Source organism: Rasamsonia byssochlamydoides (genome assembly GCF_041956645.1).
Source record: "Rasamsonia byssochlamydoides strain NRRL 3658 unplaced genomic scaffold VTN77scaffold_71, whole genome shotgun sequence".
NCBI classification, from domain to species: Eukaryota; Fungi; Ascomycota; class Eurotiomycetes; order Eurotiales; family Trichocomaceae; genus Rasamsonia; species Rasamsonia byssochlamydoides.
This window is the reverse complement of record NW_027192454.1, coordinates 101,863-128,880: the sequence shown is the minus strand read 5'-3', so window position 1 is coordinate 128,880 and position 27,018 is coordinate 101,863. Positions and strand designations below refer to the sequence as shown.

General features: G+C 48.0%; 8 protein-coding genes across 8 annotated transcripts; 5 read left to right on the top strand and 3 right to left on the bottom strand.

The window, feature by feature from the left end:
- Positions 1-1,340: 1,340 nt before the first annotated feature.
- Positions 1,341-5,829, top strand: VTN77DRAFT_8425 (uncharacterized protein; the record flags this gene model as incomplete). Its single annotated transcript, XM_069424922.1, has 11 exons — positions 1,341-1,517; positions 1,568-1,645; positions 1,702-1,817; positions 1,870-1,924; positions 1,972-2,573; positions 2,624-3,302; positions 3,350-3,917; positions 3,982-4,154; positions 4,201-4,730; positions 4,792-5,749; positions 5,803-5,829. The coding sequence occupies 11 exons, from the start codon at positions 1,341-1,343 to the stop codon at positions 5,827-5,829; spliced, it is 3,963 nt and encodes a 1,320-aa protein (XP_069274724.1).
- A 2,887-nt stretch (positions 5,830-8,716) lies between these two features.
- On the top strand, positions 8,717-10,232 carry VTN77DRAFT_8424 (uncharacterized protein; the record flags this gene model as incomplete). Its single annotated transcript, XM_069424921.1, has 5 exons — positions 8,717-8,855; positions 8,938-9,192; positions 9,249-9,456; positions 9,514-9,924; positions 10,013-10,232. 5 exons carry the CDS (start codon positions 8,717-8,719, stop codon positions 10,230-10,232), a joined length of 1,233 nt encoding a protein of 410 aa, XP_069274723.1.
- A 3,373-nt stretch (positions 10,233-13,605) lies between these two features.
- Positions 13,606-14,850, top strand: VTN77DRAFT_8423 (uncharacterized protein; the record flags this gene model as incomplete). Its single annotated transcript, XM_069424920.1, has 1 exon — positions 13,606-14,850. The coding sequence occupies one exon, from the start codon at positions 13,606-13,608 to the stop codon at positions 14,848-14,850; it is 1,245 nt and encodes a 414-aa protein (XP_069274722.1).
- Positions 14,851-15,901: 1,051 nt separating this feature from the next.
- VTN77DRAFT_8422 (uncharacterized protein) lies at positions 15,902-18,942 on the bottom strand (the record flags this gene model as incomplete). Its single annotated transcript, XM_069424919.1, has 5 exons — positions 15,902-16,556; positions 16,618-16,739; positions 16,807-17,081; positions 17,259-17,509; positions 18,821-18,942. The coding sequence occupies 5 exons, from the start codon at positions 18,940-18,942 to the stop codon at positions 15,902-15,904; spliced, it is 1,425 nt and encodes a 474-aa protein (XP_069274721.1).
- A 1,250-nt stretch (positions 18,943-20,192) lies between these two features.
- On the bottom strand, positions 20,193-20,744 carry VTN77DRAFT_8421 (uncharacterized protein; the record flags this gene model as incomplete). The annotated part of the gene is made up of 1 exon (XM_069424918.1): positions 20,193-20,744. The coding sequence occupies one exon, from the start codon at positions 20,742-20,744 to the stop codon at positions 20,193-20,195; it is 552 nt and encodes a 183-aa protein (XP_069274720.1).
- A 1,803-nt stretch (positions 20,745-22,547) lies between these two features.
- Positions 22,548-23,018, bottom strand: VTN77DRAFT_8420 (uncharacterized protein; the record flags this gene model as incomplete). Its single annotated transcript, XM_069424917.1, has 1 exon — positions 22,548-23,018. The coding sequence occupies one exon, from the start codon at positions 23,016-23,018 to the stop codon at positions 22,548-22,550; it is 471 nt and encodes a 156-aa protein (XP_069274719.1).
- A 330-nt stretch (positions 23,019-23,348) lies between these two features.
- Positions 23,349-23,825, top strand: VTN77DRAFT_8419 (uncharacterized protein; the record flags this gene model as incomplete). Its single annotated transcript, XM_069424915.1, has 1 exon — positions 23,349-23,825. One exon carries the CDS (start codon positions 23,349-23,351, stop codon positions 23,823-23,825), a length of 477 nt encoding a protein of 158 aa, XP_069274718.1.
- A 1,427-nt stretch (positions 23,826-25,252) lies between these two features.
- Positions 25,253-25,864, top strand: VTN77DRAFT_8418 (uncharacterized protein; the record flags this gene model as incomplete). The annotated part of the gene is made up of 1 exon (XM_069424914.1): positions 25,253-25,864. The coding sequence occupies one exon, from the start codon at positions 25,253-25,255 to the stop codon at positions 25,862-25,864; it is 612 nt and encodes a 203-aa protein (XP_069274717.1).
- Between the last annotated feature and the right edge of the window lie 1,154 nt (positions 25,865-27,018).

The following is a 27,018-nucleotide window of genomic DNA, read 5'->3' as shown; positions in this document are numbered from 1 at the left end:
CAAAAGTTTGTTAGCCGTTAATTGCCAAAAAAGGTCGAATATTTGAGCAGCAGTGCGCTTGCGGCATCTTGTGACTTCTACGGAGTACAATACTCCCTACTCCATATAAGATTCTTGGCCAGAAGGCCTGTGGAGCATCCAGTTTCCAGCCCGCTAGATATACTGCCCAAGATGGCAGGCTAATCTAGGACCAATCTAACAGCCATTGGATGACATCAGAAAATACGGGAGCGAAGAAAGGAACCTCAGTTCCTCCCCGACTTGGGTGAAGCGTTTCACCAGCAAGATATTAATGATCAGCTACAAGTGAAAGGTATCAGAGTGGAGGATTCCCCTCAAAATGTGTATCCGCAATGATTAAACAGTAATAATTAATAAATCCAAGACTGTCCTTGTTCCGAAACAAAACATCGTAGCCATCACGTGATGCCGTCTCCAACATTCAGTCCTCTGACATTCACAGTCAGCAACATTTACACGACATCGTGGCTTCTGCAATCCATACGAGAGATCTGATTAAAAGGGAAGCAACTTCGGGAACGTGTCCAACACTTAGCGACATACGTCGAATCCACTGTTCGCTGGTTGATGACGCAGCCGATAGGTGACACGACAGGCTTCCCAGTTGGCACATTGGAAAGCACACAAGACTCAGGGAGTTCATCTGTGGGACACTCGGAGCATTACGGTGTTGAACCAAATCTTGCTTTTCTTATATGATTAGAACCCCCGATTAAACATGACGGTCGTTTCCTCAGGCTTTAATGTGCGTGTGTACAGTACATACTCTGGGTGGGAATCCGAGCGATTCGACGTCAGTGCGACAGCATAAGCTGAGTTACTCCATACTAGTGACATGAGTCATCCATTTAACTAAAGTAATGACAGGCTGCCTCCTTAAAAGTTATTGTATGAGATCACCAATGACGCTGCAAGTTGCACTGTTAGTGGCCACGCGATCGCGCGACGGCACGTGTTAGCCGTCTCATGCAAGACATTCAAAACAAACGAGTCACCTTCGTTCGGCTCGTCCATCGTCCAGGCGTAAGTGTGTATCATCCAAGTCATTATTATTTATTTGTCTGTACTGGAAAAAATGATTAACGTGGTGTAGTCGACGCGGTGGTATATTCCTCAAGCCGGTATAAGCGCACTCGCGTCTACACGGACAGGCGTCGCTTTGACCTTCAACATTTAGAACCTTGCTGCCTGAAACAGGGTTTCGTTGCAGTATTGATATGAAATCAACCTGTCGAGGCAGAGCATTTTCCCCATACGAGCTCCGGTATTCTGCATTGACCGCACGACTGCAGCTGTGAAATAGTAGCCTCGAATTGGAAATGGGGAAATTTCTAGCTGCCCCTACAAGGCCGGACTCAATCGGAATCAAATCTTCAAACGAAAATCCACCATCGGGAGAAAAGAAAAATGCAAGTTCTAAATGGACGGAATCTGACATCGCGGCCAAGAAAGACGCCAGTGACGGGGAAAAAGCAGCCTCCGTTAGCAGTTATTTGGTTCGTAGATCAACGACGACGCTGTAATCTTTGCTTACAGCTTCTAACAGAGAGCCCTTGCCTATGGATCGAGCCTCGATGTTTTGCTTTTTGCAGCTGCTGCCCTCTGTGCAGTGGGCTCTGGCATCGTGCGTCCTCCAAGATCGCTTCGAATTAGGAGAAACTTACAGCTCATATCTGACAGGTTTTGCCGCTGATGAACATCGTCTTTGGAAACATGGTTGGTGGATTTAACGGGTATTTCACGGCTGGAAATGAAGTGTCAGAAGATGATTTCAGGTCCTCCACCAACAGCAACGCGTATGTATCCTTGCGGCATGCTTCTTTGTTTAGTAACTGACATTATCAACAGCCTCAAGATCGTATATCTCTTCATCGGCAAGTTTGCACTGACCTACGTCTCCATGGTAAATCATCCCACCCGGTTAGTTGATTCGAAGCTCAATGACAGCAGTTTTGTTTCCGGATGGCAGGTCTTCGAGTCACCGCGGCCTTGCGATTGGTCTATATCCAATCAGTCTTCGCGCAGCCCATCAGTAAGCTCGACGAAGTGTCTGCAGGTACAGTCGCGAATACGATCACTGCCTCGTCCAACACGATACAAAGTAGCATCACTGACAGGCTGTCCCTGTTGTTTCAATCACTGGCTCTGCTGGTGGCGGCGTATGTGGTCGCCTTTCGATACTCGTGGGGGCTCACCCTTGCATCGAGTGCGCCCTTGCTATTTCTGCTCCTCGCCTATGGCATCTCCGCACCCATCGCTCTCAAACTGCAGCAGCAGGCCGACAAAGCGGACGAAAAGCATGCGTCTATCGCAGCTGGCATTTTTGGCTCCATCCGTACCGTCCTCTCACTCGGAGCGGAGACTCCCCTCTCGGAGAAATATTTTCATTGGGTTGACGTGTCACAACAGCGAGGACTGAAACTGGCTCTTGTCTTGGGCCTGCAGCTTGCTCCCGCGTTCTTTGCCATGTACGCAGGTTACGCACTAAGTTTCTGGTTCGGCCTGGAACTGTATGAGGAAGGTCACATTGCAAACGTCAATACGGTCATTATGTAAGGTTGGCGATGGACATCCTTGTTCGACCATGCTGACCATTCTCGAGTGTCTTCTTTTCCGTGCTTATAGCGAGCAATGTCATGGGCGGTATTGTTCTTCCGGTTATGCAAATCTCCAAAGCGATCAGCGCCTCGAGCGGGTTCTTTGGCATTATTGATTCTGAGCGCGTGTGCGTGGATGGTATCAGAGACCCGGATGTGTCTGTCCATGCAGACATCGAGTTTCACGACGTTAGCTTCGCATATCCCACGCGGCCTGACGTTCAGGTGCTGAAGGGGTTTAGTGCTCGATTCGAAAAGGGCAAAACGACAGCATTGGTCGGGCCCTCTGGTTCTGGAAAGAGCACGATTGTCGCGCTGTTGGAGAGATGGTACCAGCTGGATGGTATCCAGGACTGTAAGGAGGCGAGTGCAGACAATCATGCGGCTGCAAATGATACCGAGACAATGGTTAATGTAGAGAATCTGGGAAGGAAGAAAGGCAATCGCGGTGCGATACATATCGACGGTCACAATCTCAATACTCTGCACCTGAAGTGGTGGAGATCCCAAATTGGCCTGGTTCAGCAAGAGCCTTTCCTTTTCAACGACTCGATCTTCAATAATGTAGCCTTTGGGCTGATAGGGTCGAAATGGGAGAAAGAATCGGAGGAAGTCAAGAGGGAGCTTGTCAAAGGCGCTTGTAAAGAGGCGTTTGCGGATGAATTTATCGAGCGACTGCCACAGGTGGGCACTCTGCCTTTCTAACGAATACCTGTCTCTAACTCTTCCAGGGCTACTCAACGATTGTCGGTGAAGGCGGAATCAAGCTGAGCGGCGGACAGCGCCAACGGCTCGCAATCGCCCGCAGCATCGTCAAACGGCCTGCGATCTTGATCCTGGATGAAGCCACTAGCGCTATCGACGTGCATGGCGAGAAGATCGTCCAGGAAGCTCTTGACCGCGTGTCCCAAAGCCGAACGACCATCATGATCGCCCACAGACTGTCGACAATTCGCAAAGCGGATCATATCATCGTCCTACACGACGGCACCAAGATTGAAGAAGGCTCTCACGAGAAACTCATGTCCATCTCCGACGGGATGTATCGCAACCTTGTCAATGCGCAACACCTGGAGGCTGTGTCAGCGCCGCAAACTGAAACTGACGAAGTCGACACTGCTCCGGAAGAGAAACTGGATCCAAGCAAGAGGACACATGCGGACGCTGAAGTTGACCAGGATAAGACAGATGCTCGAAAGACTCGAACTAAATATGCTGCGCTTGGGCGCATCCTATATGAGCAACGTGCTCGTTGGCCATTGTATGTTCTGGTAGTGCTCGCAGCCATGTGCTGTGGTGGTAGGAATCCCCATTCTCACTCATCCTTCAATGAAGACCCTACTAACAAATCACATCGGAAAAGCTGCCTATGCTTTGCAAAGTTGGTTTTTCGCACAGCTGGTCCAGGTCTTTCAATTCACGGGCCAGAAGCTCAGAGATGCCAGAAACTTCTGGGCCTTAATGTTTTTTATTCTGGCCCTAGCCATGGCGGTCGCCTACTATGTCTTAGGATACATTTCCACTTCTCTTTCGGTGGTAAGTAGGTAGTTAATGCAAACGGAACCAGGCTAACTGTGACTAGTCCATAACGTCCACATATCGGAAAGAGTATTACAAGAATATCCTGGCACAGCCCATATCGTTTTACGACGCCGAAGACAACGCGTCGGGAAGCTTGATGTCTCGACTGTCGACGGACCCGAAACAGATTCAGGAGGCTCTGGGAGTGAGTGGCGCCTTTCCGTTGGTTTCCATCTTCAACACGATCGGATGTATTGCGATCTCGTTCTCCTTTGGCTGGAAGCTGAGCCTGGTCACCTTGTTCGCTGCCTTGCCGGTGCTGTTCCTCGCCGCGTTCATGCGCCTCCGACACGAGATTCTCTTCGAGCAGATGAATGCCGAGGTGTTTGCCCACAGCTCGCAGTTCGCAACCGAAGCGATCGGCGCGTTTCGAACCGTGTCGGCGCTGACCATGGAGGGCTATATCCTCGAGAAGTATTCCAGTCTGCTCAAGCAGCAGATACGACAGGCCTTCCGGAGAGCATGGCACGCCACTCTTGTGTTTGCCCTTTCAGACAGCGTGGAGCTCTGTGCCATGGCTCTCACCCTGTGGTAAGCTCTCCCTAATCTCGCAAGATATATGTATTGTGAGCTCACTCATGATAATTCTCAGGTATGGTGGACAGCTCCTGGCCAGCCGGGAATACGACCCCCTGTCCTTTTTCGTGATATACATCGCGATTGTCCAAGGAGGACAAGCTGCCGGACAGACCTTCAGTTTGGCACCCGTCTTCGCACAAGCTACCAGCGCCGCGAATCGTATTTTCAGCCTGCGCCATAAAGTCGATCAGGACCGCGCCTCTCTTGCCGCAGAGCCCCTGCCTTTGCAGAACGGCGCAAAGGTGGAGCTGAAACAGGTGTCATTCAAGTACCCCACACGCGACGCACCCATCTTTCTGGATCTGGACGTGACTATTAAAAGCGGGCAATTCGTTGCGTTCGTCGGGCCGTCTGGCTGCGGGAAAACGACGGTGATTTCTCTCTTGGAGAGATTTTACGACCCCACTTCTGGCGCCATCTACTTCAACGGCCGGGACGTGCGATCCATCGAGCTGTCTTCGTACCGTCGAAGCCTGGCTCTCGTCGCGCAGGAACCGAGGCTCTTCGACGGCACGATCCGCGAGAACTTGCTTCTGGGGCTTGGCGAGGCCTGCTCCGAGGAGCAGATGGTGCAAGCCTGCAAAGACGCCGAGATTCACGACTTTATCATGTCTCTGCCGGAGGGATACGGCACGGAGCTCGGCATCCAGACGCAAACAGCGCTGAGCGGCGGGCAAAAGCAGCGGCTGTGTATCGCGCGGGCGCTGCTGCGGAAGCCATCCCTCCTCCTGCTGGACGAGGCCACGTCAAGCCTCGACTCGCAGTCGGAGAAGCTCGTGCAGGCGGCGCTCGAACGGCTGGCGGCGCAGCGACGGATGACCATCGTGGCGGTGGCACATCGACTGGCGACGACTCAGAAGGCGGACACGATCTTTGTCTTTAGCGGCAGCGAGGTCGGCCGGGGGTCGCGGATCGTCGAGCGGGGGAGTCATCAAGAATTGCTGCGGAGGAGAGGCACGTATTGGCAGATGGTAAGTCTGTATCAACCAGTTGATAAGGTGGGAAATCGATCTGACGTCCGCAGTGTCAAGCGCAGGCTCTCGACCAGTAGTATATCCACCTTTCTCTCGTATCACTGTACTATATTAAAACATCCTGAGGTATGTACTCTACAGTATCGTACATCTCTTCTCATCATTACCGGCGTTTCAACCTGGAAGAATGGATGGATTCTGTATTGTATAGTAGTGCGTTGCATTGGGCATTGTTATATACCCCACTCATCTTAGTTCTTCACACTTTCATTAAATAGTGTCATAGATGAATATCGTTATTATATTCCATTCAACATAGACTGATAGTATATGATCTGGTATTGTACAGTACATGTTACCCACCATCCTCTTCTCTCCTCTGGAGAACACTCCTTTATCCAGGGGCAGAAATGCCACCCTATTTAGATTAGACTATACTTAGTAAGGTTAAATAATTAAGAGGGATAAATAGTAATATAAGTGTATTTAATTAACGAAAAAAAAAGAGAGAGAGAGAGAGAGAGTCTATCTTGACAAATTAGGTTCGAACTGTTGTGCCCACACTGCCACACTTAACCATAACCAATCCTATTGTCAGCTTTGATCTGGCCTGGGTGCGTTCCTTCGTGAAAAGCACAATATCCATGTTTATTGAACCTTTCTTTCATAATTAAAAAAAATCCTCCTAAAATTAAATGCATTACCATTAAAGGAAGCAAGAAGAATGTGATGAATGGTATCATATGATGGTAACTTATATTCATGGACGAACCTAATGGCCTTACTTGCCACAAGAAAAAAAAAGAAACAATTTCAGATGCTTCTAACAGCAACAATTCACATGCATGGTGTCCTAAAATGAACATCAACGCATCAAAGCTTCTTCTCTCTGGCCTATTGTTGAATTTTCCAAGATAAAAAGAAAGAAAAGAAGGCTTAAGAGTTGAGGTCTTCTCAGGATTTTTGGAAGAATGTTTTTTTTTCTTCTGTTTAAGAAAGACGCTCACCCAGCAGAACGAGATAATAAAGAACATAATTGATTAATTATTCTCTATTAACTTCTTTACTGTATTTTTTTTCCTTTGACCTTCAAGCCTGCCCTGCTAGGCGAAGTGAGGTCTGATTCCTCAAATGCTTGTATTTAGGTATGTAGATAGATCTATAACCGCGTAATTAATTCATCATCTACACACCCCAAAACTTTAATTCAGATTACCTAGAGATCGCTCTGGGTTTGGTTATCATTTTCATGGTTTTTGCAATGGTAAATGGAGGATAATGCTGATAAATCTGTGTCTAAAAAAAGGCCCTATAAAGTGCACTATAAGACGCGCCATACAATCTGCCATAGATAGAGCCATATTAAGGTTATAGTAGTTTCCTAGTACGGCTTTATGGTGGTGTGGTTTGTTATATCGCTATAGGCTTCGCGGGGGCTTCATAGCAATACATAACTTTTTTTTTGCCAGCAACTAAGAGCTACAATTATCGAGTTGTATATCAAGAGAGATAAAGTGGAGGGAGGAGAGAAGATATTGCAGTAAATATTTCCTATTCGCACATATAATGAAAGCTATACAAGTCGCAAAAACTAAAGACACTTAGGGTTCAATCCTATATCCTATTGGAAATAAATTTATTACCAAATCTGGAGCTTCAAGCTGGGGAAAAAATTATACGTTAAGGCTGTATTTTACCCAGATGAGCAGTTTTCTTATCTTATTATCTCAATAAATATCACGAGCTACTATCTAGTTCTGATCTCCCTCCCTTTAGTCCAGTTCTATTCTAGTCTTATCATTATCCTCCCGTTCCCTATCATTTGCTACTTTATCATATATAGAGTACCTAACTAAAGCAGCCCTATGGCTATAGAAGTTCCTATCTATGGACTTCGACTTTCTAGAAAGGGCAGGCATCTCGTGCACTGCAACTGCATTTTTGCCCACCTAGCCCTACTCTCTGTACCTATACCTGTAGAGGTATTAGTAATATTGCTTGTCCAGTTAAATCGGCCAAGCACCGAATCGTCACCTCTGGATCGCCACTGATTGGGCTACGGAACTGCCGGATGCGGGTTCCACTGTTCCACGGTTGTTCACTGGTCAGGCCTTTTATTTTACTTTTTTTCTTCAGGTTCTTGCTACAATCCAAGCTATCACTAATAAGATACACCTTCAGAATTGTCACTTTTATGCTTGATGCATAAATGTAAACCTACAAGAGAAGACCTCTTTGTTAGTTTATCGTGCTTGTAAGCCTCTTTGAGACAATGATTCAAGGCTTGGCTCAGATCAAGGATATGTATAAGGCTGAAACAGGTGGAACCGTGGAATTCTTGTCATTTGCCTCTTCTTGGCGCACTTGGTCCAGCACTAAGAAGCCCTAGGTGTTCGATAGCGATTTTGCAGAATCGAAATCGCAACTTGCTTGCTCAGGTCGATCGATATATTCTGTATATATGAAAGGCCGCACAACTTTTATTCTGCTAGGACTTTTGAATCACAGTTTATAAGAGTCTCTCAAGCAGTGGCCTCCTAGAAAATTATGCAACGAGGCCTGCTGGTACTATTATTAAGCTCGCGGGGTTTGCTTGTCTGCATAATATCCGATATGTCCGATATGTGGTACATCTCTCCAGCATTATTATTAATAGCATTATTCCCATCGAATAGAGCTTGATTCGCTGTTTGCCTTCCCGCGTTTCCGAGATAGAAAATGCTGCTGCTGACCAGGGGCTCTATCCGACACTGTACATTCGTTCTGCACCTTGCGGACAGTTACACCACCTCGACTCATCTTCAGCTTCCTTCTTACTCCTCCAGGTAAAGAACACAATGGTCTAGAAGGCCAGTCTTGTGTATAGTCTTCTGTTAAACGTCCCCGCCTTCCCTGGGGAGTCAATACCTTCTGTGCACGTGCTCTGCATAATTTGGCCTATGGCACGTGCCCTCTGCTATCACCATGTATCCTTATTCCTTCCGTAGGTCGCTGAAGCACACAGTGGTTGTTCTCTTTATTGTTGCTGTTGTGTTTCTGGTCTATTATCGCGATGCATGGTATTTATCATCTGGTGACCGGGCGATTGCCCAGATGCACCTGTGTAAGTGTCTTCATCTTCTATCTTAAGTTGGCGATCACATGATTTGCCCTGAACCACCGCTGATTCTATATGATGAATCCAGCCATGACAGAGCCATCAACCCACCTCTGGCGGCCTGGAGATGCCGATTATGGCGGCGAACCGCCTCCCTTCAATGCGACCATCATCTCGCTGGTCCGCAACGAGGAACTCGACGGGATGATCTCGTCGATGCGCCAGCTGGAGCGGTCATGGAATTCGAAATTCAACTATCCGTGGACGTTCTTCAACGATGTCCCTTTCACAGAGGAATTCAAGCGACGGACGCAGGCGGAGACCAAAGCCGAATGTCGATATGGTTAGTAAACACGAACAAATCGGTATAATCTAGTTGCTGCATGCTGACTGCGCCAGAATTGGTCCCCCCCGAACACTGGGATGTCCCCGACTGGATCGACCCGGCGGTCATGGACGAATCGATCAAGAAGATGAACGCCAAATGGGTCAAGCATGCGTCCCAGATCAGCTACCATCAGATGTGTCGCTGGTACTCGGGCTTCTTCTACAAGCACCCGGCGTTGAAGGACTTTAAGTACTACTGGCGAGTGGAGCCGAATGTGAAGTTAGTAGATAATTACAGTCCTATTACTATCGATGTTAATGTCTGACTGACTGACAGATTCTTCTGCGACATCAACTACGACGTCTTCCGGTTCATGGCCGACCACAACAAGACCTACGGCTTCACGATCAACATCTACGACGACCCCAACACGCTGCCCTCGCTGTGGCCCGAGACCATGGCCTTCCTGGCCGAACATCCCGAGTATCTGAGCGCTGACAACTCGCTCGGATGGCTGACCGACAGCACTGCCCGGCCGGACGTCACCGCGCTGGCCCACGGCTACAGTACGTGCCACTTCTGGAGCAATTTTGAGATCGGCGACCTGGACTTCTGGCGCAGTCCGGCGTATGAGGCGTACTTTGCGCATCTGGATCGGGCGGGCGGGTTCTTCTATGAGCGATGGGGGGATGCCCCTGTGCATAGTGTTGCGTTGGGGTTGTTTGCAGATAATGAGAAGATTCATTGGTATGTAGCACCTTCTTCCATGCATTTACTCTATTGTATCCTTCACCCTTCGCCCCTATATATATATATTGATTGTTGATGTGTACAGGTTCCGAGACATCGGCTACCAGCACAGCGTCTTCAGCAACTGCCCCGACACGCCCAACTGCCACGGCTGCCGGGCCAACAAACTAGCCCCGATAACGCTGTGGTTAAATAAGGAGGACTGCCGCGTCAATTGGTTTCGACAGGTCTGCGATAGCAGAAGAAAGAATGGTAATAGTGGACGTTACGACGATGACGGGTTATGTCAGCATATACATGACTGAAAAACAAAAATCAATTGAATGATAGATAAATAACTCTATTTCTGGGAGTCTGTCGGTATTATATACGGGGGCTATATGGTGCTGTATGTGTGTATGTACAGAGTGCATGGTTCTGGATGACGATTTGACCCAACTCCACTGGATTGATGAAATGATCTGAAATCAATTAATAGGATATGATATGAAATATGAACCTCTCTGAATGTCCCTACTACGTCCTGTAAATAACGGATTCACAAACACTGTTCTGGGAAAACGATCCAATAAGAGAAAAAAGAAGAGAGACAAAAGAAAAAAAAAGAGAGAGAGAGAGGCAGGGACAATGAATGATCTATCCATCCAGTTATGTAGTTTTACTTACTTACCGGGGGCCTTTCCTGCGAAACATTTCTAAGGGACTTTCTCCATTTCCATTTTAGCCTAAGCCCAGGCTTGTGCCCCTTTTTTTTACTCACTGAGCAGACCAATTCACTAACCACTCACTAAGTAGGAAGGTATAGGCATATCTAGGTAGGACAAGCACATAAGCCTAAATAAAATGTAGGGTGCTACCCTAACCATGTAGCTAACCCTAACCTAACCTTAATTCTAACTCAAGCAAATGATCATCTCGGCATTCAGCAAACTTCTACATAGGTGAAGGAATCAGTCCAGTCATCCAGCTCTTTATCTTATTGTGGTCGTAAGATTGTAACTGCCTAGAATTACAATTAATAATGATAATAATGTTGGTGATTTCAGTAATTCGAATGAAGTCAGTCGTATTAAGAATGAATGGCATCGATTTTTCTTTTCTGTTACGGCCAGGAAGAAGTTTAGAAGTCGAACTCACATCTCCTAGGGACTTCGGGTGTTAATTGACTATTTCTAGGCATTTCTACACCTTTCATGATCAATGCTGCCGGACCAAAGACTGAAACACCATAATGGTGGGAAGATTAATCGAGACAAGGCAGGTCAAAAACAAACATGTAATATCGATTTCTTCCTGAGGTCATATACTGGTGAATCGTGACAAATGCAGTTTAAAAAGTCTAGCAGCCGCCTCAGAGGGATGATTACCTTTTTATAATTACCTATATCCTATTCACCCTATAGTTAGACTTAAACTTGCCGTACTATAGATGGACCTAGGAGATGGCAATAGTAGCAATATCAATAGGAAGGGATATTCATCTTAGTTGGTTGGCGGGCTTAGGCTTTCTACGATAGGATTATTTATACTCAGCCAGGTATTATCCTAGCTCTCCTGACCTTGGGACGGAGTCTTTGCAGCCCAAGGCCAGGATCTCCAAGTGCTGCCAGGATCTCCACACTAGCTCGCTGATCGATCTCACTGGTAGATATCGGTGGATGAAGCTTGCTGCCTCATATAAATAATTCAGTGAAGTATCCTTTTTAACTAGAGAAAATTGACAGGGGTGACATTGACATGTTAAATCCATCCAATAGGTTGTCACACAACGTGTCGAATTCTATGCCTTCAAACAACTCTACCTCAGCCAATTCTGGTGCAAATATCGCCGCGAGGGCGCTCAGTCCGTCAATTGTCGCGTCGCAAATAAATTCATCAAAGGCTGACTTCCCGTCCAGTTCCAACGACAAGGAAATGTCCATGTGGTTCTCGAGCGCGTATATATAGGTCATTGATTAAGTATTATATCCTTTTTAACTAGGTTTGACAATAAATAAAAAGAAAAAAAAATAGAATTGAGAATTAAGAATCTTACAATTTTATCTCTCTTTCTATCTGTCTCTTTTTCCCCTTTTACTTATGTGGTAAGGATATATTAGTAGATATAATTCTAGATTATTGTATGAATTATTTATAGATACCAAAGGGAGGTATATAAATTAGTATAAGATACGACTCATGTACAGATGAATTTAAAATCTACAGTTCAGAGAAATTATTAGGATTCAATCTGTCTACTCCTTTCCAGTCTGTAATGCAATGCAGTAGTCTACATTATCAACTTGTGTTAGTACTAGTTATGTTATGCAGTAGTCTATGGAGTACATTCATGTTAAACCCGGTGATTGTTCGGAAATACCTTCCAACCTAGCCTATTCCAGCAAATACGCCCGCGTGCTTCGGACAATTGCCGATATAGACGCACAGACATCTGCCAAGCCGTTAACTTGAGGAGATTCCGAGGTCTGTATGTACTGTACGACAGTCTTGCTTCGATATGCATGTCTTCTATCCAGTCCCTCGATCCACGTGGTTGGGGAATCTCTTCGCCAGGGGCAGCGTGCAAATAAACTTTGACGTCTGATCGCGATCAGATCCCGTCGGTACATCGACCTAACCCTGCCTCTATCCCGAATGGGTACACCATGCTTATTCAGGTATTATTTGTGCTTGTGAGAGGCTAGGAGGTGGACTCTGCCAGTTTCTTTTCTTCATATGTTTGCTTTGTTTCTTGTAGTTGATATGCAAGTTGTGCTAGTTGTCAACCAAATGCGCTGATTACCGACTCGACAGGTCATCCCCAACGGAGAAACAAAAGAATAAATGAGAAGAAAAAGAAACAATGGGAAGCAAGAATAAGCTCCATCTAGCATAGGCCCGTATGTCGATCATCCCGTGTCAGGAACCGACCCTGCATCGAAGACGTGGGGAGGTTTCACGATCCAAGCTCAACGATGACATATACGCTGTCGTTCATTGGCTCGATCAGGCGCAGTTTGATTGAAGAAGTGACAACTGCTGTGTTTACGTAAGAGGTAATTTTCTCCTGCCGTCTGTGTCATTCTTTGTGATAATTCCCGAAACGGCAATTCTGGTTCTTGACCTTCATTCCTTGTCTTTCCTTTCCCTTCGACATACCAGATAGACTTGACTCTTGACTGACATATCTTGGCTAGGAAAGACCCATCAGTAGCTCTCCTCGGAAATATTATATTTCTCGGATTTCTTATTAATGCTACATGGCTTCTTGTTATATTACTTGGCCCTTTTCTTTCGGCTGGGCCCGGAAAAGCCGGCGCTTTGACTCAGAACAAGCTTTTTCCAAGACTTTCCCCTCTGATCGACATTGCTAAGCTCAAGATGGCGTTCACGGCCGAGAACGGTTGAGAAGGCGTCTCCATGGTTGAAACTTGGCCAAGTTGGTATGATATGTGTATGGTATAGACGTGCTTAGAAATCCTCCTGCTCAGCGTCCGCTGCTTCATTTCGTCATGTCCAATTGTTTTCGAGATCAATCCACGTGCAAACTGACTGTTCTTGATGGCCTTGAGAATCACGTCGAGATGAGGTATATAAACGCAGGGAGATGGCCTCATCCCCTTCTGCCTCGCCTCGCTTTCAAGTCGGCTAGCAGCCAGTAGCATTACGTTCGTTTATTGATTTTTGACTGCCTGCAAAATGTACCACACCGCTGCCAGCCTCGCAGTGCTGGCCCTGCTGTCAGCCTGCACCTCCGGACAGAGCCTGCCCGACAACGAGGTGCCCTTCGTCGGTGGTGGCATCTTCAAGGCCGACGACCCCAGCCTGGCCAACTACACCTTCGAGTTCCAGCCCCCCTTCGACAACTCCATCTATGGCGGCTACTACTCCTGGAAGGTCAACAACAACACCGTCGCCGTGACCAACTTCTCCAACTGGGCTTATCCCGACGGCTCTCTCACCAAGTACCCCTTCTTCCTCATCAACGAGGGCAAGCCCAAGGCCATCACGCCCCCGGCGGACCAGGACGGTCGTCAGGACCAGCATGGCAATGAGGAGCGCGGCCAGAAGTTCAAGAAGATCCTGCACGTCATCTTCGAGAACGAGTACTACGGCTGGACGATGAGCGACCCGTGGTGGCAGCTGCTGGCCAGCAGGGGCAAGCTGCTCACCAACAGCCACGGCATCACCCACCCGTCGCTGCCCAACTACGCGGCCATCGTGGCCGGCGACTTCTTCGGCATCGCCCACGAGGACTTCTACCACATCAACGCGACGACCGTCTACGACCTGCTCGACACCAAGGGCATCGACTACGCGACCTACGTTGAGTGGTACACCCCGGCGGCGACGCACCGCGGACCCAACGACTGCAACAACTATGTGACCTATGGCCCGATGGACAACACGAACCCGGACTGGACGAGCCAGATCTACCGGCGTCTGGACACGCCAGCGATGCTGTTCAGCACGTACACGAGCAACTACACGCGCTGCAGCAAGATCTACAACGCGACGGAGAAGTTTGACGCCGATGTGCGCTCGCACAACCTGCCGGCGTACTCGTTCTACGTGCCGGACATGCTGCACAACGGGCACGACCCGGAGTCGGACAGCGACTACGTGCACCAGTCGACGACGTCGGGCATGTGGCTGAACGCGTGGCTGGACATGTACCTGCCGCTGCTGGAGGAGCAGGAGACGCTGGTAGTGGCGACCTGGGACGAGGCGACGTGGACGAACGACAGCGACAGCATCCCGAACAACAACAACAGCATTGCGACGGTGCTGTTTGGGCATGGCATCACGCCGAACACGAAGGACGACACCTACATCACCCACTATGGTTTGCTGCGGGGTGTCATCAGCAACTTCGGGTTGGGTTCGTTGGGGCGCAACGACACCAACGCGACGAACGGTGACCTGTATGCCCTTGTTAACTAGGCAGGTTGCCATTAATCTTCGTCATTCTGACTTTGACTCTGACTCTTCGCTCACTGTCTCCTTTCAAATCATACATATCAGATAACATTCCATTCGACCAAATTCAGTTGTACATTTAGTCTTCATGTACCTAAAAACACAGACAGTTAGACTTGAAAATGGATCGGTCTATTCTGGATAATCAAGCAGTCTAGATATTCCAGCACATCAATACCATATAATACAACCAGCAAGGCTGAAGCTGTCTGTTTTGTCAGATAAAAAGAAGAAAGAAGAAAAATCATAACACAAGAATCTAATCCCCTGCTCCGATAAATTAATCAATATTCGAAAGAGACAGAACTGGAGTTTAACCCTCAATGACTATTCCAAGACAAGTTGAGTTTGAGTTGAAGTTATTCTCTTCGCATTTATGTAACCCTAAACCGTCAAACAGCGGTAGAATACATTCACCGGTGATATCATATTAACTAGAGCTGGAAAAAGAATTATGAAGGAATAAGAAAAACAAAAAATAAAAAAATATATAACGATATAACAAAGATAGCCTTCCTTCCTTCTTCTTCCTTCCTTCTTCCTCCTTCCTTCCTACCTTCCTACGTATGTACATTACCTACTGCATACCTACTGAGCGAACTTGCTATCCTATCCTGTCATTCTACTGCTCGCTTCATCTCGTCTCACCTCGTCTCGTCTCGTTCAACAGAATCGAAATCAACATTCCACGGATATTCATACATTAACTGGTGATATGAATCCCGTCTGCCGGCTCCCAGTAGAGTGAGAAAGACCAACATGTTCAACCAGGAAAAAGATCCAACAGCCAAAAGGTGCATAATCTCTCATGTCTTTTTTTTTTGGCCGAACGGAAGAGAAGACCCCTGACAAAATGAAGGCAATGCTTCTACAACAGTGCTAAAAGCACCAGAAGGGTTGACCTCTTTGGAGAGTTCCCGTTCTCGTCAAGGGTTAAGAGCAGGCGGTTTTTGAGCATAGTTATATCTGCTGATATTCCAGACGGGTTCTGTGTCAACCTTCGCAACCATCTGCTTTATTTTTTCATCCTCTTGGCCTCATACAACCGCCTCAGCCAATGGAAATAACACCAGCCCTCGAGAAACATCGGATAGTCCATGGAATCCAAAGCCGTGATCATGCGGTCGAGACGGGTGGCGAACCACGCTCGCTCAGTGCTGTCCTGCGCGGCCGCTGCGGCCGTCAAGCAGATCCACGTCAACATTTCTGGCGCTGTGATGAGCCACGTTATGATATCTCTCTTCTCCAGAGCGACCTTCAAGTCACTGACGTGGTTTTCAAGCGTGGTGATGGGCGGCGTCAGAAGGGTGTTGGTGTTGGTGTTGTCGACCAGGCACCAGAATATCAGCGCTGCTAGATGGCAGGATTCGTGCATGAAGTCTTCAGAACTGTTAGTGGTAGAAGTGGTGGAAAGGATCTGCTGTCTTGAGTTTGAATCTGCCCCTGTCATCTTGCCAGGCACAGTAATTGCATCATAAATATCTTGAAGGATGCGGATTTCTATGCTACTCGAACCCTGATTTGTCACACCACGCTTGAGAATTGCTGCCACCAGATTAACTGGGTAAGCGGTGGATGGGCCTAGCTGAAAAGATTGAGGATCCAGTGATAGGTTGGAGGCACTGAATGCAGGTGTGCAGTCAAAGACAATCGCATTAGAGATGGCTGTTCTTCAAGAAGATTTCGTTAGCAGTGCTTTTCAGTCTCCTCTCACGGGGCAGAGAAGCTTACAACAGAATCATACCCGCCAGAAGGCCATCAAAGCCCAGCTTGTCGAGACCACCTCTTGCTCTCACCATCTGCAGCAGTCCTTGCATGTGGAGTTGAGCTAATTCCAGGTTGCCTTTGATGTGCTAGAGCAGACATCAACAGGAAGAAACAAGATAAAAAAAAAAGGAAAAAGAGAGAATTAGGCGCTACCTCCCAGTACGCTAGCGGCACAATCGCGGCGATTGTCGCATCATCCAGGTCAGGTCCATCCTCACTGGCAAGCCTCCGATTAACGAGTTGGATAACCGCAGTCTGGTGCGACAATGTGACGGGATTATTTGTCCGTCCACAGAGAGCATCCAAGTGTGCTGATGCCGCATACAGCGTGGTATGGAACAAACAGGCGTCAGCGAAGGCATTGCGCATCCAGACGGTCTGTAATCGATAGGCCATTCCCTCGGAGTTGATGGGGGAGGAGGACATTGCTAGCGAGTCGCAAACTTGCGGCAAGCGATGTGCTATTAGTAAGTAATACTCCAGGCAGATATCCTCCAGTTATCCTCCAGCCAGTACCAATCCTCGAGCTACCTAGAGTGATTCAGAGAGAAGACATGCTAATAAATCAAATTCGGACTTGTCAGAACGTAATGTGTGTCACATACAATGTTTGACTAGTAGATTCACCTGCGGATGAGCAGGTATAGGATACGAACGCGGCGGATCCAACCTCTTCAAATCCAGCATTTTGCAAAACGTAGACGAGGAGGAGGAGGGATCATGGTTAGGAGTCGAAGAATGACTTTTCTGCTCGATGCTTATCGTGAGCTCGTTGGCGGCCGTCTGCAGCATGCTGGCCAGGTTTCGCATTTCCGTCATTGCCCAGTCGGCGCCATAGACGCAGCGGAGACGATATCTATAAACAAGTCAATTCATGCTGTGCTATTGATCCAGTGGCTTATGCCTCACTTCCTGCACCTGGAGCAACTGGGCAATGCCTTGTCGCATGTCTTTTTGCGTCGTCGACAGCCGTTACATACTTGCTCTGCCCGGGGGTTCTGACTGTAGACGTGAAGATACATGCCGCATCAACTTGATTTCTGAAGCCGAGTTGTTAGTGGGCGGGAGATGGGAGAGGCTCATATGCAGTAGTAGGGGCTCAACTAGGCCACACTCCTATCTCCAGTGATTTCTGCTATGTGGCGGTCGTATATAACTAGAGCAATCTGCAGGGAGCGCAAATCTAATAACAATCGCACGCATGATGGGATGAAAGACAACTGACTGGAAATCCTGACAAGGAAGAATTTGGCGTTATACGAGACCATAAATATAATGCAAGCATCAGCCGCAACTGACACTTTTTTTTCCCATTTCTGCAGGACATTTTGCAGTTCCTCTCTGACTAAGCTTCATGACAAGGATTCGAAAGCTTACTGTGCACTTTAGCTTCTGACAAACAGCATGGCATGCATGGTCACTTTGTCCAGCTGACCACCTTAATATCGGCTTGCATAGAGTGCTGACAAATTGGAGCCTCACTTACATGACTATACCAACCCAGTAAGATGTCTTACTGACCCTCCAAGTAAGTATCTCAGTGGACAAGTTGTATTGAACGCGATTAACTACATGCATGGTGGTAAAGGAGTATCCTTGTATCTTCCTTCTCTCGCTCGGCCGTTCTTTCGTCTTCGTTACAGCTAGCACATAGCCAATGTTGGATAAATATTGGACCATGCAGTCGACATTTTGGAAGAGAAATGAATATCCCTGTCCTAGGAATCTACCTACATAGAGGGATGGCTCTAGGAGATAGACTGCCGCTCGTCTAATCCTAGCTAGGCTAATTAGTGTACGAATACTGACCAGGACATCTCAGTAATTGACATCCAATATATCCGTTATTTTTGCCCATTCCTCCTTGCCTGCAAGTGCTGTAGAAGAGTCTTGCTGTCCGTGACTCCCCTCTTATTGAGCTCCATCAACATATCAAAGCGTTGCGCTTCCTGTGCCGCCACCTGTGCTGGGTCCCTTCCACTTCTCCTAACTGCTGTCTCCCAATTCGCCGTTGCTTGATTTGCCAATCGCCTCGTCTTCGCCGTGTACTTTAGGTGACCAGGATCCTTTTTACGATCGTCGAGGATCTTGCGACCAGACCGTTCATAGATTCGAGTTTTGAAGCGATTTAGATAACAGAAGGGAATGAGAAAAGTAAACGACTTACAATTGATGGAACGCTGTTGCCCCAGCCATGATTTGTAGACGCTCCATGCGGTCTGTACTCAGACATGCTTCCTTCTCTCGGTCTTCATCTTCCTTCTGGTACTCCTTGTACTTTGGAGGCATTGTCTCGTCAATTGACTGAATGGTGAGATATGTTGACAAGATTAGGATATACAGGAATATCAACGTAACTAGATGGCTCCCCCAAATGGCATCTCAAAAAGAAAAGAGAGCTAAGAATACGTCTGAACCAATTACTGAGCATGACAGCCTCAGTCAGAGCCACGATGAGGCACGCCATGATACTATCTCCTGCTAACAACCAATGGGCTGAACCTCTTAACCACTAAGAACAAGTCCGCCTACAAGGCTCATCCTAGTGAAGCGCAATATAAATGAGTGACGTGGCAGGATCTGATTTACTCATGTTGGTTTCCTCGCAGATGTCCGGAAATGGAACTATCTCCGTGCAGTTACTGATCGAAGGGCCCAATCTTTTCTCTCTTCGCACATTGACTATGTACTGTATATACATTGCAGTGGATGCAGCATAAAACGGCCATGGAGACCGATTCTGATAGATCAGAAAGTGCTGATCAGGTCGTTGACAATGGATTGACCAATGCACCATTGCTATTAAGAACATTCAGAGAGAGGGCTCTGTTGGAGACGCTGATATGACAGCGGACGGACGGAGTACTTGCAGTGCGGCCTATGATATGATATAAAACATAATGGTTTCAGTATACCATTGACTGAAATAAAGAAATTAAGATAAAAAAAGGAGTAAATCTGAGATCATCGAACGTGACGTGATATATACTTAGCAAGCAAGAAACACAAACACACACAACTAGCAGCTTTTCGTCATACAAATCTGCCATAATATATACGAAACCGTAATATAATCCTGGGTATCTATCTATTAGCAAGTCCTCTATCTCAACTAGCGAAACTCCTCCGTCACCCTCCTGCACCACTCCTCAAACACCCGCGCATAGCCCTTCCCCCCCTCGTCCTCATCCCTGATCGCGTCGAACAACTCCTTCCTCGGACTAGGATGCCATCGTCCCCAGGGGATGACATAGCGCCCGCCATCTGCGACGGTGATATCAGGCGACAGGCCGGCCCACAGCAGACGGGCTTGAACATGAGCGGCTTCGTCGACCAGAACACGAGCCGGTTCGTGTCCTTGTAGATGGGCGTGACCAGGTTGCCTGGGTTCTGCGTGATGCTAACGACGCCGTCGGTCCCCAGCTGCTTCGCCAGTCTGGCGGCGAGGAACCAGTTGCCGGCCTTGCTGATGGCGTAGTTGCGGTCTTGGTTCGGGTGCGGCTTGTCGAGTTCAGCTGGCGGCACGCCCTCTGCTGGAGTCAGCACGTCGACAAGCATGCTGCTCGACCAGATAACACGCACGCTGTTGGGTGGCGTGCTGGGTCTTTGGCGGTGGCTACCAACCGCGGCGCCAGCAGCTGCGTGAGGAGGTATGGGCCAACGCAGTTGACGCCTAGATGGCTCTCAAGACCCTGGACGGTGCGCTTTGAGGGGGGCACATTGGCCACCCCAGCGTTGTTGTAGAGCAGATCCAGCCTTGTCTCGGCCGCGAGGAAGGCGTCGACAAAGGGTTTGACGGTGCGCAGGTCGTTGAGATCTAATGACAGGAATTTGAGGGTGCCTGGCGTCGTCGACTCAGCTGACTCCTCGATCTTACGAATCGCTGCTTCGGCTTTGTCTTGATTTCGAGCAGCCATGTACACAGTCGCGCCGGCACGGTACAAGATCCTGGCCAGCTCGTAGCCCACGCCAGACGTGCTGCCGGTGATGATGATCACCTTGCCAGTCTGCGAGGGGGCATTGGCCTCGGTGATGGTGGCCGAGTTGGCGGGGGGAAAGAGTTGCGGCCAGATGCGTTTGAGGGTGTGCATGGAGTCTTCCTTTCTTCTTCTTCTTCTCTCTCTCTTTTTTCAAAAAAAGAAATATTATTGCATTTTCAAGTCGTGCATGTTGCAAGGGTGGTTGGTAGAGACCTGCTGGGAACAGTTGGATATTCAATTTAAGTAGGGCTGAGCTGCCCCGCACGAATTAAGATGGTTATAAGTTGCATTGGTAATTATTAATTGGTTATGCTACGTCAACCAGATCAAAATAACTGTTAACATAACCTATAATACTACCTAACTACTCTTTAAATTGCCGACAGCTTCATCTCGCTACCATGACTACTACCTACATACTGCGTGCCTAATCCTTAATCGCTATCCGGCCTGCATGTCGGTTACACTGCCGAGTTCTGTGTCCTTGTTTCAGCATCATCATTGTTCAGTACATACACTAAGGTAATGATACTATGCAGATTTCTGCAGACCATTATGCATGCACCAGCATCAGACTAGGTAATGACTAATGTTGGTTCCTCCCCTAGGTCCATGGCCTGGGTACAGCCCCGGAGTGCTACAATACTACCTGTCAGACAGATCCGTAGATCTGTCATCGATATAAAGCCATATGGGAGCTCCAAAAAATGTACCGAGTATAGAATTCTGCATCTAAACGATCTAACGAGGGTAGGGAGCCTCTATATATAGGCGAGGCAGAGCCAGAGCCCGAATAAGTGAATATGTACAGTACAGGAGCTAAGCGAGCTTTAAGCAAACCAATAGGAAATCGACATGTAGGTAGAAACAACCGTGTTCTTGGCATGCAGTGAAGAATAATATCTAAGCGGGTAAGTTGACCGCTGATCATCGGTGATTGCCTGATTGGGAAACTGTATAGCAAACCCCGGTGTTGCCGGTTGACACTTGTCAGTATCTAGATGGATAGGTATTTTCGTTGAAAAAAAATTCCAAATAAAAAATAATGAAAAAATACTTTTTTCTTTTGTGAAATTTATTCCTAAGTTTGCTTGTACCTCCAAAGCAGGGCAGAAATTGGTATAAAAAAATATATGGATATGGATACATAGCCCCTGGATAACTGGTCTCGTATTCATTCGGAGATCAGAAATCAATCAATCAATCAATCAGAGAAGGCTGGATAGAATCTAAAACTAAGGGATGTGAGGTATTAATCAAAAAAAAAAATAAAAATAAAAAAAAGAAAGAGAGAAAGAGAGGAGGAGAACAAATTCTAATTGACACCAGCCTACTCTATATGACTAAATTTCCCGCTCGCTCGCTCATCTCTATAGTATAGATATGGATGTATATTTCTAGAATATGGAAATGACCACTATATGCTACATACCACACCAAATCTATAAACATAAAGAGATGATATATCACGGATTGTCAATTGTCCTTCCTTGAGAGAAGAGGGAATAGGTATCTATTTCAACAAACTGCAAAAAAAATGGTCGATCGGATTGCTCTCGTACCTTGCAGCCAGCCAGTCAGTCGATCAATCAATTGATCAATCCATCAATCAATCAATCAGAGCGACGAATTTCAGTTCCGTAAGATCACATGGAATTGCCATTTCAGCCTAGAAGAAGAGACAAAAAAGAAAGAAAGAAAAAAAGGAAATGCCATAAAAAATAAACCTCTTTACCTACAGAGGCCCGTTATATATCATGTAACCCTTTTTTTTTTCTTTTTTTTCCCTTCTTTTCCTTCTTTTTCTTTTTTTTTCACTCTCCGCATATTGTTTATTATACCAAGGATTGTCGGTTATCATATATACATCGCCGATTGAATGTGATTGTTCTTCTGTTCTTATATTCGGAGATATCAAAATACATCCATGTCAGGCACATCAAGTCCTTCATGGGGAGTAGGAAGGTAGTGCACCGTAGTGGAAAAGCCAGCTGAGCTACTCCCAGCGTAGACGTGTGGCACGCGAACTGTTTCTCTATCTACCATGTCAGTGCGGACTGAGATCTTGTTTCTTAAAAAGAAAAAAAAAGAAAAACAAAAGGAAAACAAAAGAAAAAAAGAAGAGGAGAAGAAAGAAAGAAACAGAGTAAAATGCAAAACAAAAAAAATGACTACTTTGAATTCCCAAGTCATCGTACCCCAAGCTATCGCATCGCAGTTCTCTGTAGTTAGGTCCAATTGTCGAATCAGATCACGCAAAAGGGGAACATCCCTGACTGTGGCGCTCCAACTACCCCTAACGACGCTGTTAATCCCAACATGAGTCACAGAAAAATCGAAAAAATGGGTCAAATAAATATTTGTGTGTTGCATCTCTTTGCTCATGTACGGTGCTTGGAACTGGTCTTTTGAAGAATTCTTCTCCTGGTGGTTAACTAGCTGTGGCAGGCGGGGTGGCTGCAAACATGGCACGAGAACAGTATCAGCATTATATACCGCGTTTCATTCTGAAGCCATTCGCGCAGGACAATTTCGTGTTCGCTGCCCTGCCCCATTCCCGTTGACGTCGATGTAGCTAGCTGACTATTGGTCGTGAACAGCCATGTTTACAGCCTCCCGATCAACCGTTCCCAACTGAAACGTCTCGATTCCGCATTTGGGGAACTCAATTTATACCGGACCGCGGCTGGAGAAGACGACATCGAGAAACTGCTCATGAATCTGGAAACGGATACCAGCCGTGCGTGTTCGGACATCAAGAAGGCCGCCGCCGACAGCTTGTCCGACGCTGGCAATGCAGTGAAACTCTCTGAGAAGGATGTTAATACCATCAAGAAATTCTTCATCATCGCGTCTCTCCGGACCACAATGTTTCGCAACCATTCGATAGACGCCGAAATCAACACCTCTGTCGATGAATTCATGATCACGGAAACCGGAAAGAAGCGTAGGGAGGCCTGGTTGGATATGCTTCGGTACCTCCTCCAGACGCCCTTTGAGGAACTTTCGTCCCAGGAAGGCTCGTCAGGGACAGGCAACGGCAGAAACAGGAAATTTTGCGAGCAAACGCGACATGCTATCGGATTATGTCAGATGCTGGCGAAGATGCAGCTGCAGATTTGGAAAGCACCGGCAGAGAAGGAGTTCTTATTAGGCGACCCCCTGGTCCGGATCGAGGGCCGCGACAGGTGAGAGCAAGCCAAGTGCGGCACACCTGTTCATGCCCATCAGTCCGACTGTTGTGATCATTCTCTGTGACACGATTCATTGCACAGCCCGAAGTATGATCTCGGAAGAGCTTCACGCACCGCCGCAACTGCACACCGTACCCGGGAGGAAAAAGCCCGGGCAAAAGGGATACCGAGCGCCGAGGGTGGTTTGGATCTATCCGATCACGGTCTGTAGCGAGACTCATCTGTCCCTTCTGAACGGCCATACCTTGGCGTGCACGCGGGTAATATTCCGCAGTCAATCAGCTTTTGACGAGACATGTCATTCAATCTTGCAATTCAAGACGGTGTTCGAGGCGCAGCGTGGATCGATACACAACCGCGACGATCCCCATGCAGGCCTTGGACCTGTGGATAATGACTTTAGTTGGAAGCGTGCTCTACAACAGCCTTGACGTTTGTCTCCGACTTCTCAGGGGTTTGAAGGGCGCCGGCATCTCTGGAGATCTCATAGACGGCTGTCACTGGCTAAAATACTTTTTAGAATCTCTCATGCAACCGACTCGTCGATTTTGTCAACATTGTGAGGAAGACGTTGTTAGTGAGCTTCCAAAGAGTATTTTAACCAATTCTCGCAGATTTGGGACAAAATCCCTAAGTGAGGACATACGTTTCTTAAAATTGCATGTTTTGCCTGTTGAGATTCCAAGCCAGTTCTTCGACTCAAGAGAAGAAACACCCAAAATGGGCGTTGGCACTTGAATGGTTATTGGAGTAGCGAATCTTTGTAATGGCTCAATGTTGTCTTCGAGATGATGGCTGGAGGAAGAGGAAGAGGAAGGAGTTGTCAGACAATGGATACTTGGCCGTAGGTACTTTGATCAATTCATTCATTTGCTGCCGGTCCCATCAGCCCTAAGCCCTGGCCCTAATTGGAACTGCCCCGTGACAGTCTCGGACGGTATGATGTCATGGTCAGGTCAGCGTCACCCACCCGACCTCGTTACCTCCCTATCAATCCATCAACCTTCATCATATTTTTGTATCAAACTCTGGGCAGACATGTATCGAGCTCCTCCTTACTTTTTTGGGACCCTAGCGCCGGGCTGATGATCAATTCTCGTGAATGGCCGTCTCATCTAGCTGAGAAATAATTGCTCTTGCATGGGAGACAGTCTGAGAAGGAATTGAATTGGACTTGCTTGGTGGGATTCTGCTGATTCTGCCGCTCTTTCTGAGACGGATTTCCTTCAGCTGTATTTGTTTGCTTCTCATTAGATTTTTTTTATTTGTTTGAAGCGCTGTAGGGAGGTAAGTATCATTACGATCTTTTCCCTGATGGACGATACTGACGAACATACTGTACAGATATACTGCACCGACAACAACCTCTCCAGTTTTTTTTTATTCTTTATATAACCCCGTTATTTCCTCTCCTATTATACCAACATGATCCCCCGCGAAACCATCATCCGCCCCGCGCGAGCCCTCTGCGCCGCCTTCGCCCGCGGCGCCTCCACCACCGAACTCCTCACCCACTTCACCGAGGAGCCCATGCCGGTAGCCTACGAGCACGGGCATCCCGACCTGGCGCCGTTCCTGGGGCGGCCGTTCAACGGCATCGACGGCGTGGGCCGCTACTTCGACCTCATCGCCAGCCTGATCTCCTTCCAGGACATGCGCTTCGACCGCGAGGACGAGTGGGTGGTCGACCAGCAGACGCTGGCGGTGTGCGTGCGCGGGCGCGCCCGCTTCATCTGGAAGGCGACGGGCGAGGCGTGGGACGAAACCTTTTGCTACCGGCTGGGCATTGCCGAGGACGTGGGCGAGTCGTCTGAGCGGAGTGGCCATTTCAAAATCCAGGAGTACCGCGTCTGGGCCGACACGGGCGCCGCCTACCTGGCCAGTCAGGGCCAGTTGAGGGATCTCGAGCAGATGGTTGATCAGAAGGAGGGCAGGACGAGAAGGATCTCTGTTGCCGCCAAGGAGGGCGATGGCGATTCTTTTCCTCCGAAGGAGGCTCTAGGGTCGGGGATGAAGGTGTACGGGAGTTGTGGATGAATATACAGACAGCAAAAGAGAAAGACTGAGCAGCGGATTTGATTTTTCACATTTTCAAATACAATAATTAGATATAATAAAACTCGACTTCTCAGTATAACGTACCTACTCGATCAGTCCATTCCCTCTATCCTAACATGTTAGCTTTGAAAAAGGAACAATCAAATCCGGGCAGCTAGAGATGTAAAGCCATGTAAAGCCGTGTAAAGCCGGCAGCAAGAAACACGCCACACGCAGAAAGTCATAAAGAATAGCGCCTCCTTGAACTCCCCAACCTTCCGAGATGACGGTAGTCTCGACATGCAATAAGAAATAGAAAGTACAAAACAAATTAAGAAAAAGAAAAAGAGACAGGAAGAGAAAGAGAATGAAGGCAATAGACGTCTAGTCTACTGCTTCCACGACTTCCCACAGTTCATACACGTGCAGAACAGCGTCATCGGTTCATCGGCACTGCGCGTCTGGGCCTCCGTGTAGGTGACCTTGCGCTGGCCACACTTGCCGCACTGCAGACTCGTGCTGATGCTCCGCTCTGCCTGCGCAACCATCGCCTTGGACATGTTCTCCTTCTGGATCCGGGCATCCTCCTCGCGCCGCTCCGCCGACTTGAGCTCCTCGTGCGACATCTTGACGAACTGCTCCGGGCTGACCTCGCTGGTCAACACGCGCATCCGCAGCTGCGGGTTCGACTTGTTCTTCAGGTTCTGGAACAGACTCCGGATCTTCGTGCGGTACTGCTCCTTCGTCTCGGGTCCGTACACGCTGTACGCGGCAGCCTCGACGGCGGTCGCCTTGGCCAACACAGCCCGCGGAGCTTCCGTGGTGGTGAAGCACAGACCGTCGTACATCAGGCCAATACAGCTGTCGCGAACCTTGTTTCCGGTGATGTTGATGTCGACGCCATCCGCCTTCCACGTCCGCTTGTCGGGCGGGACCGACGACTTCGACATCTTGTCGCTGGGCGTGCTCACCGCTGCAGGAGAGGCCGCACCGTTGGGTGTGCTCGATCGGCGAGCAGCGGCAGCGGCACCGCTAGCTTTCTGCTTGTTGACCTCGCTCCGCCACTTGGAGACGATCTCTCCGGCCAAACGCGCGACATCCGGGGACTTGTGCTGCTTCAACTTATTCACGATGATACCGATGCGGGTCGTGCG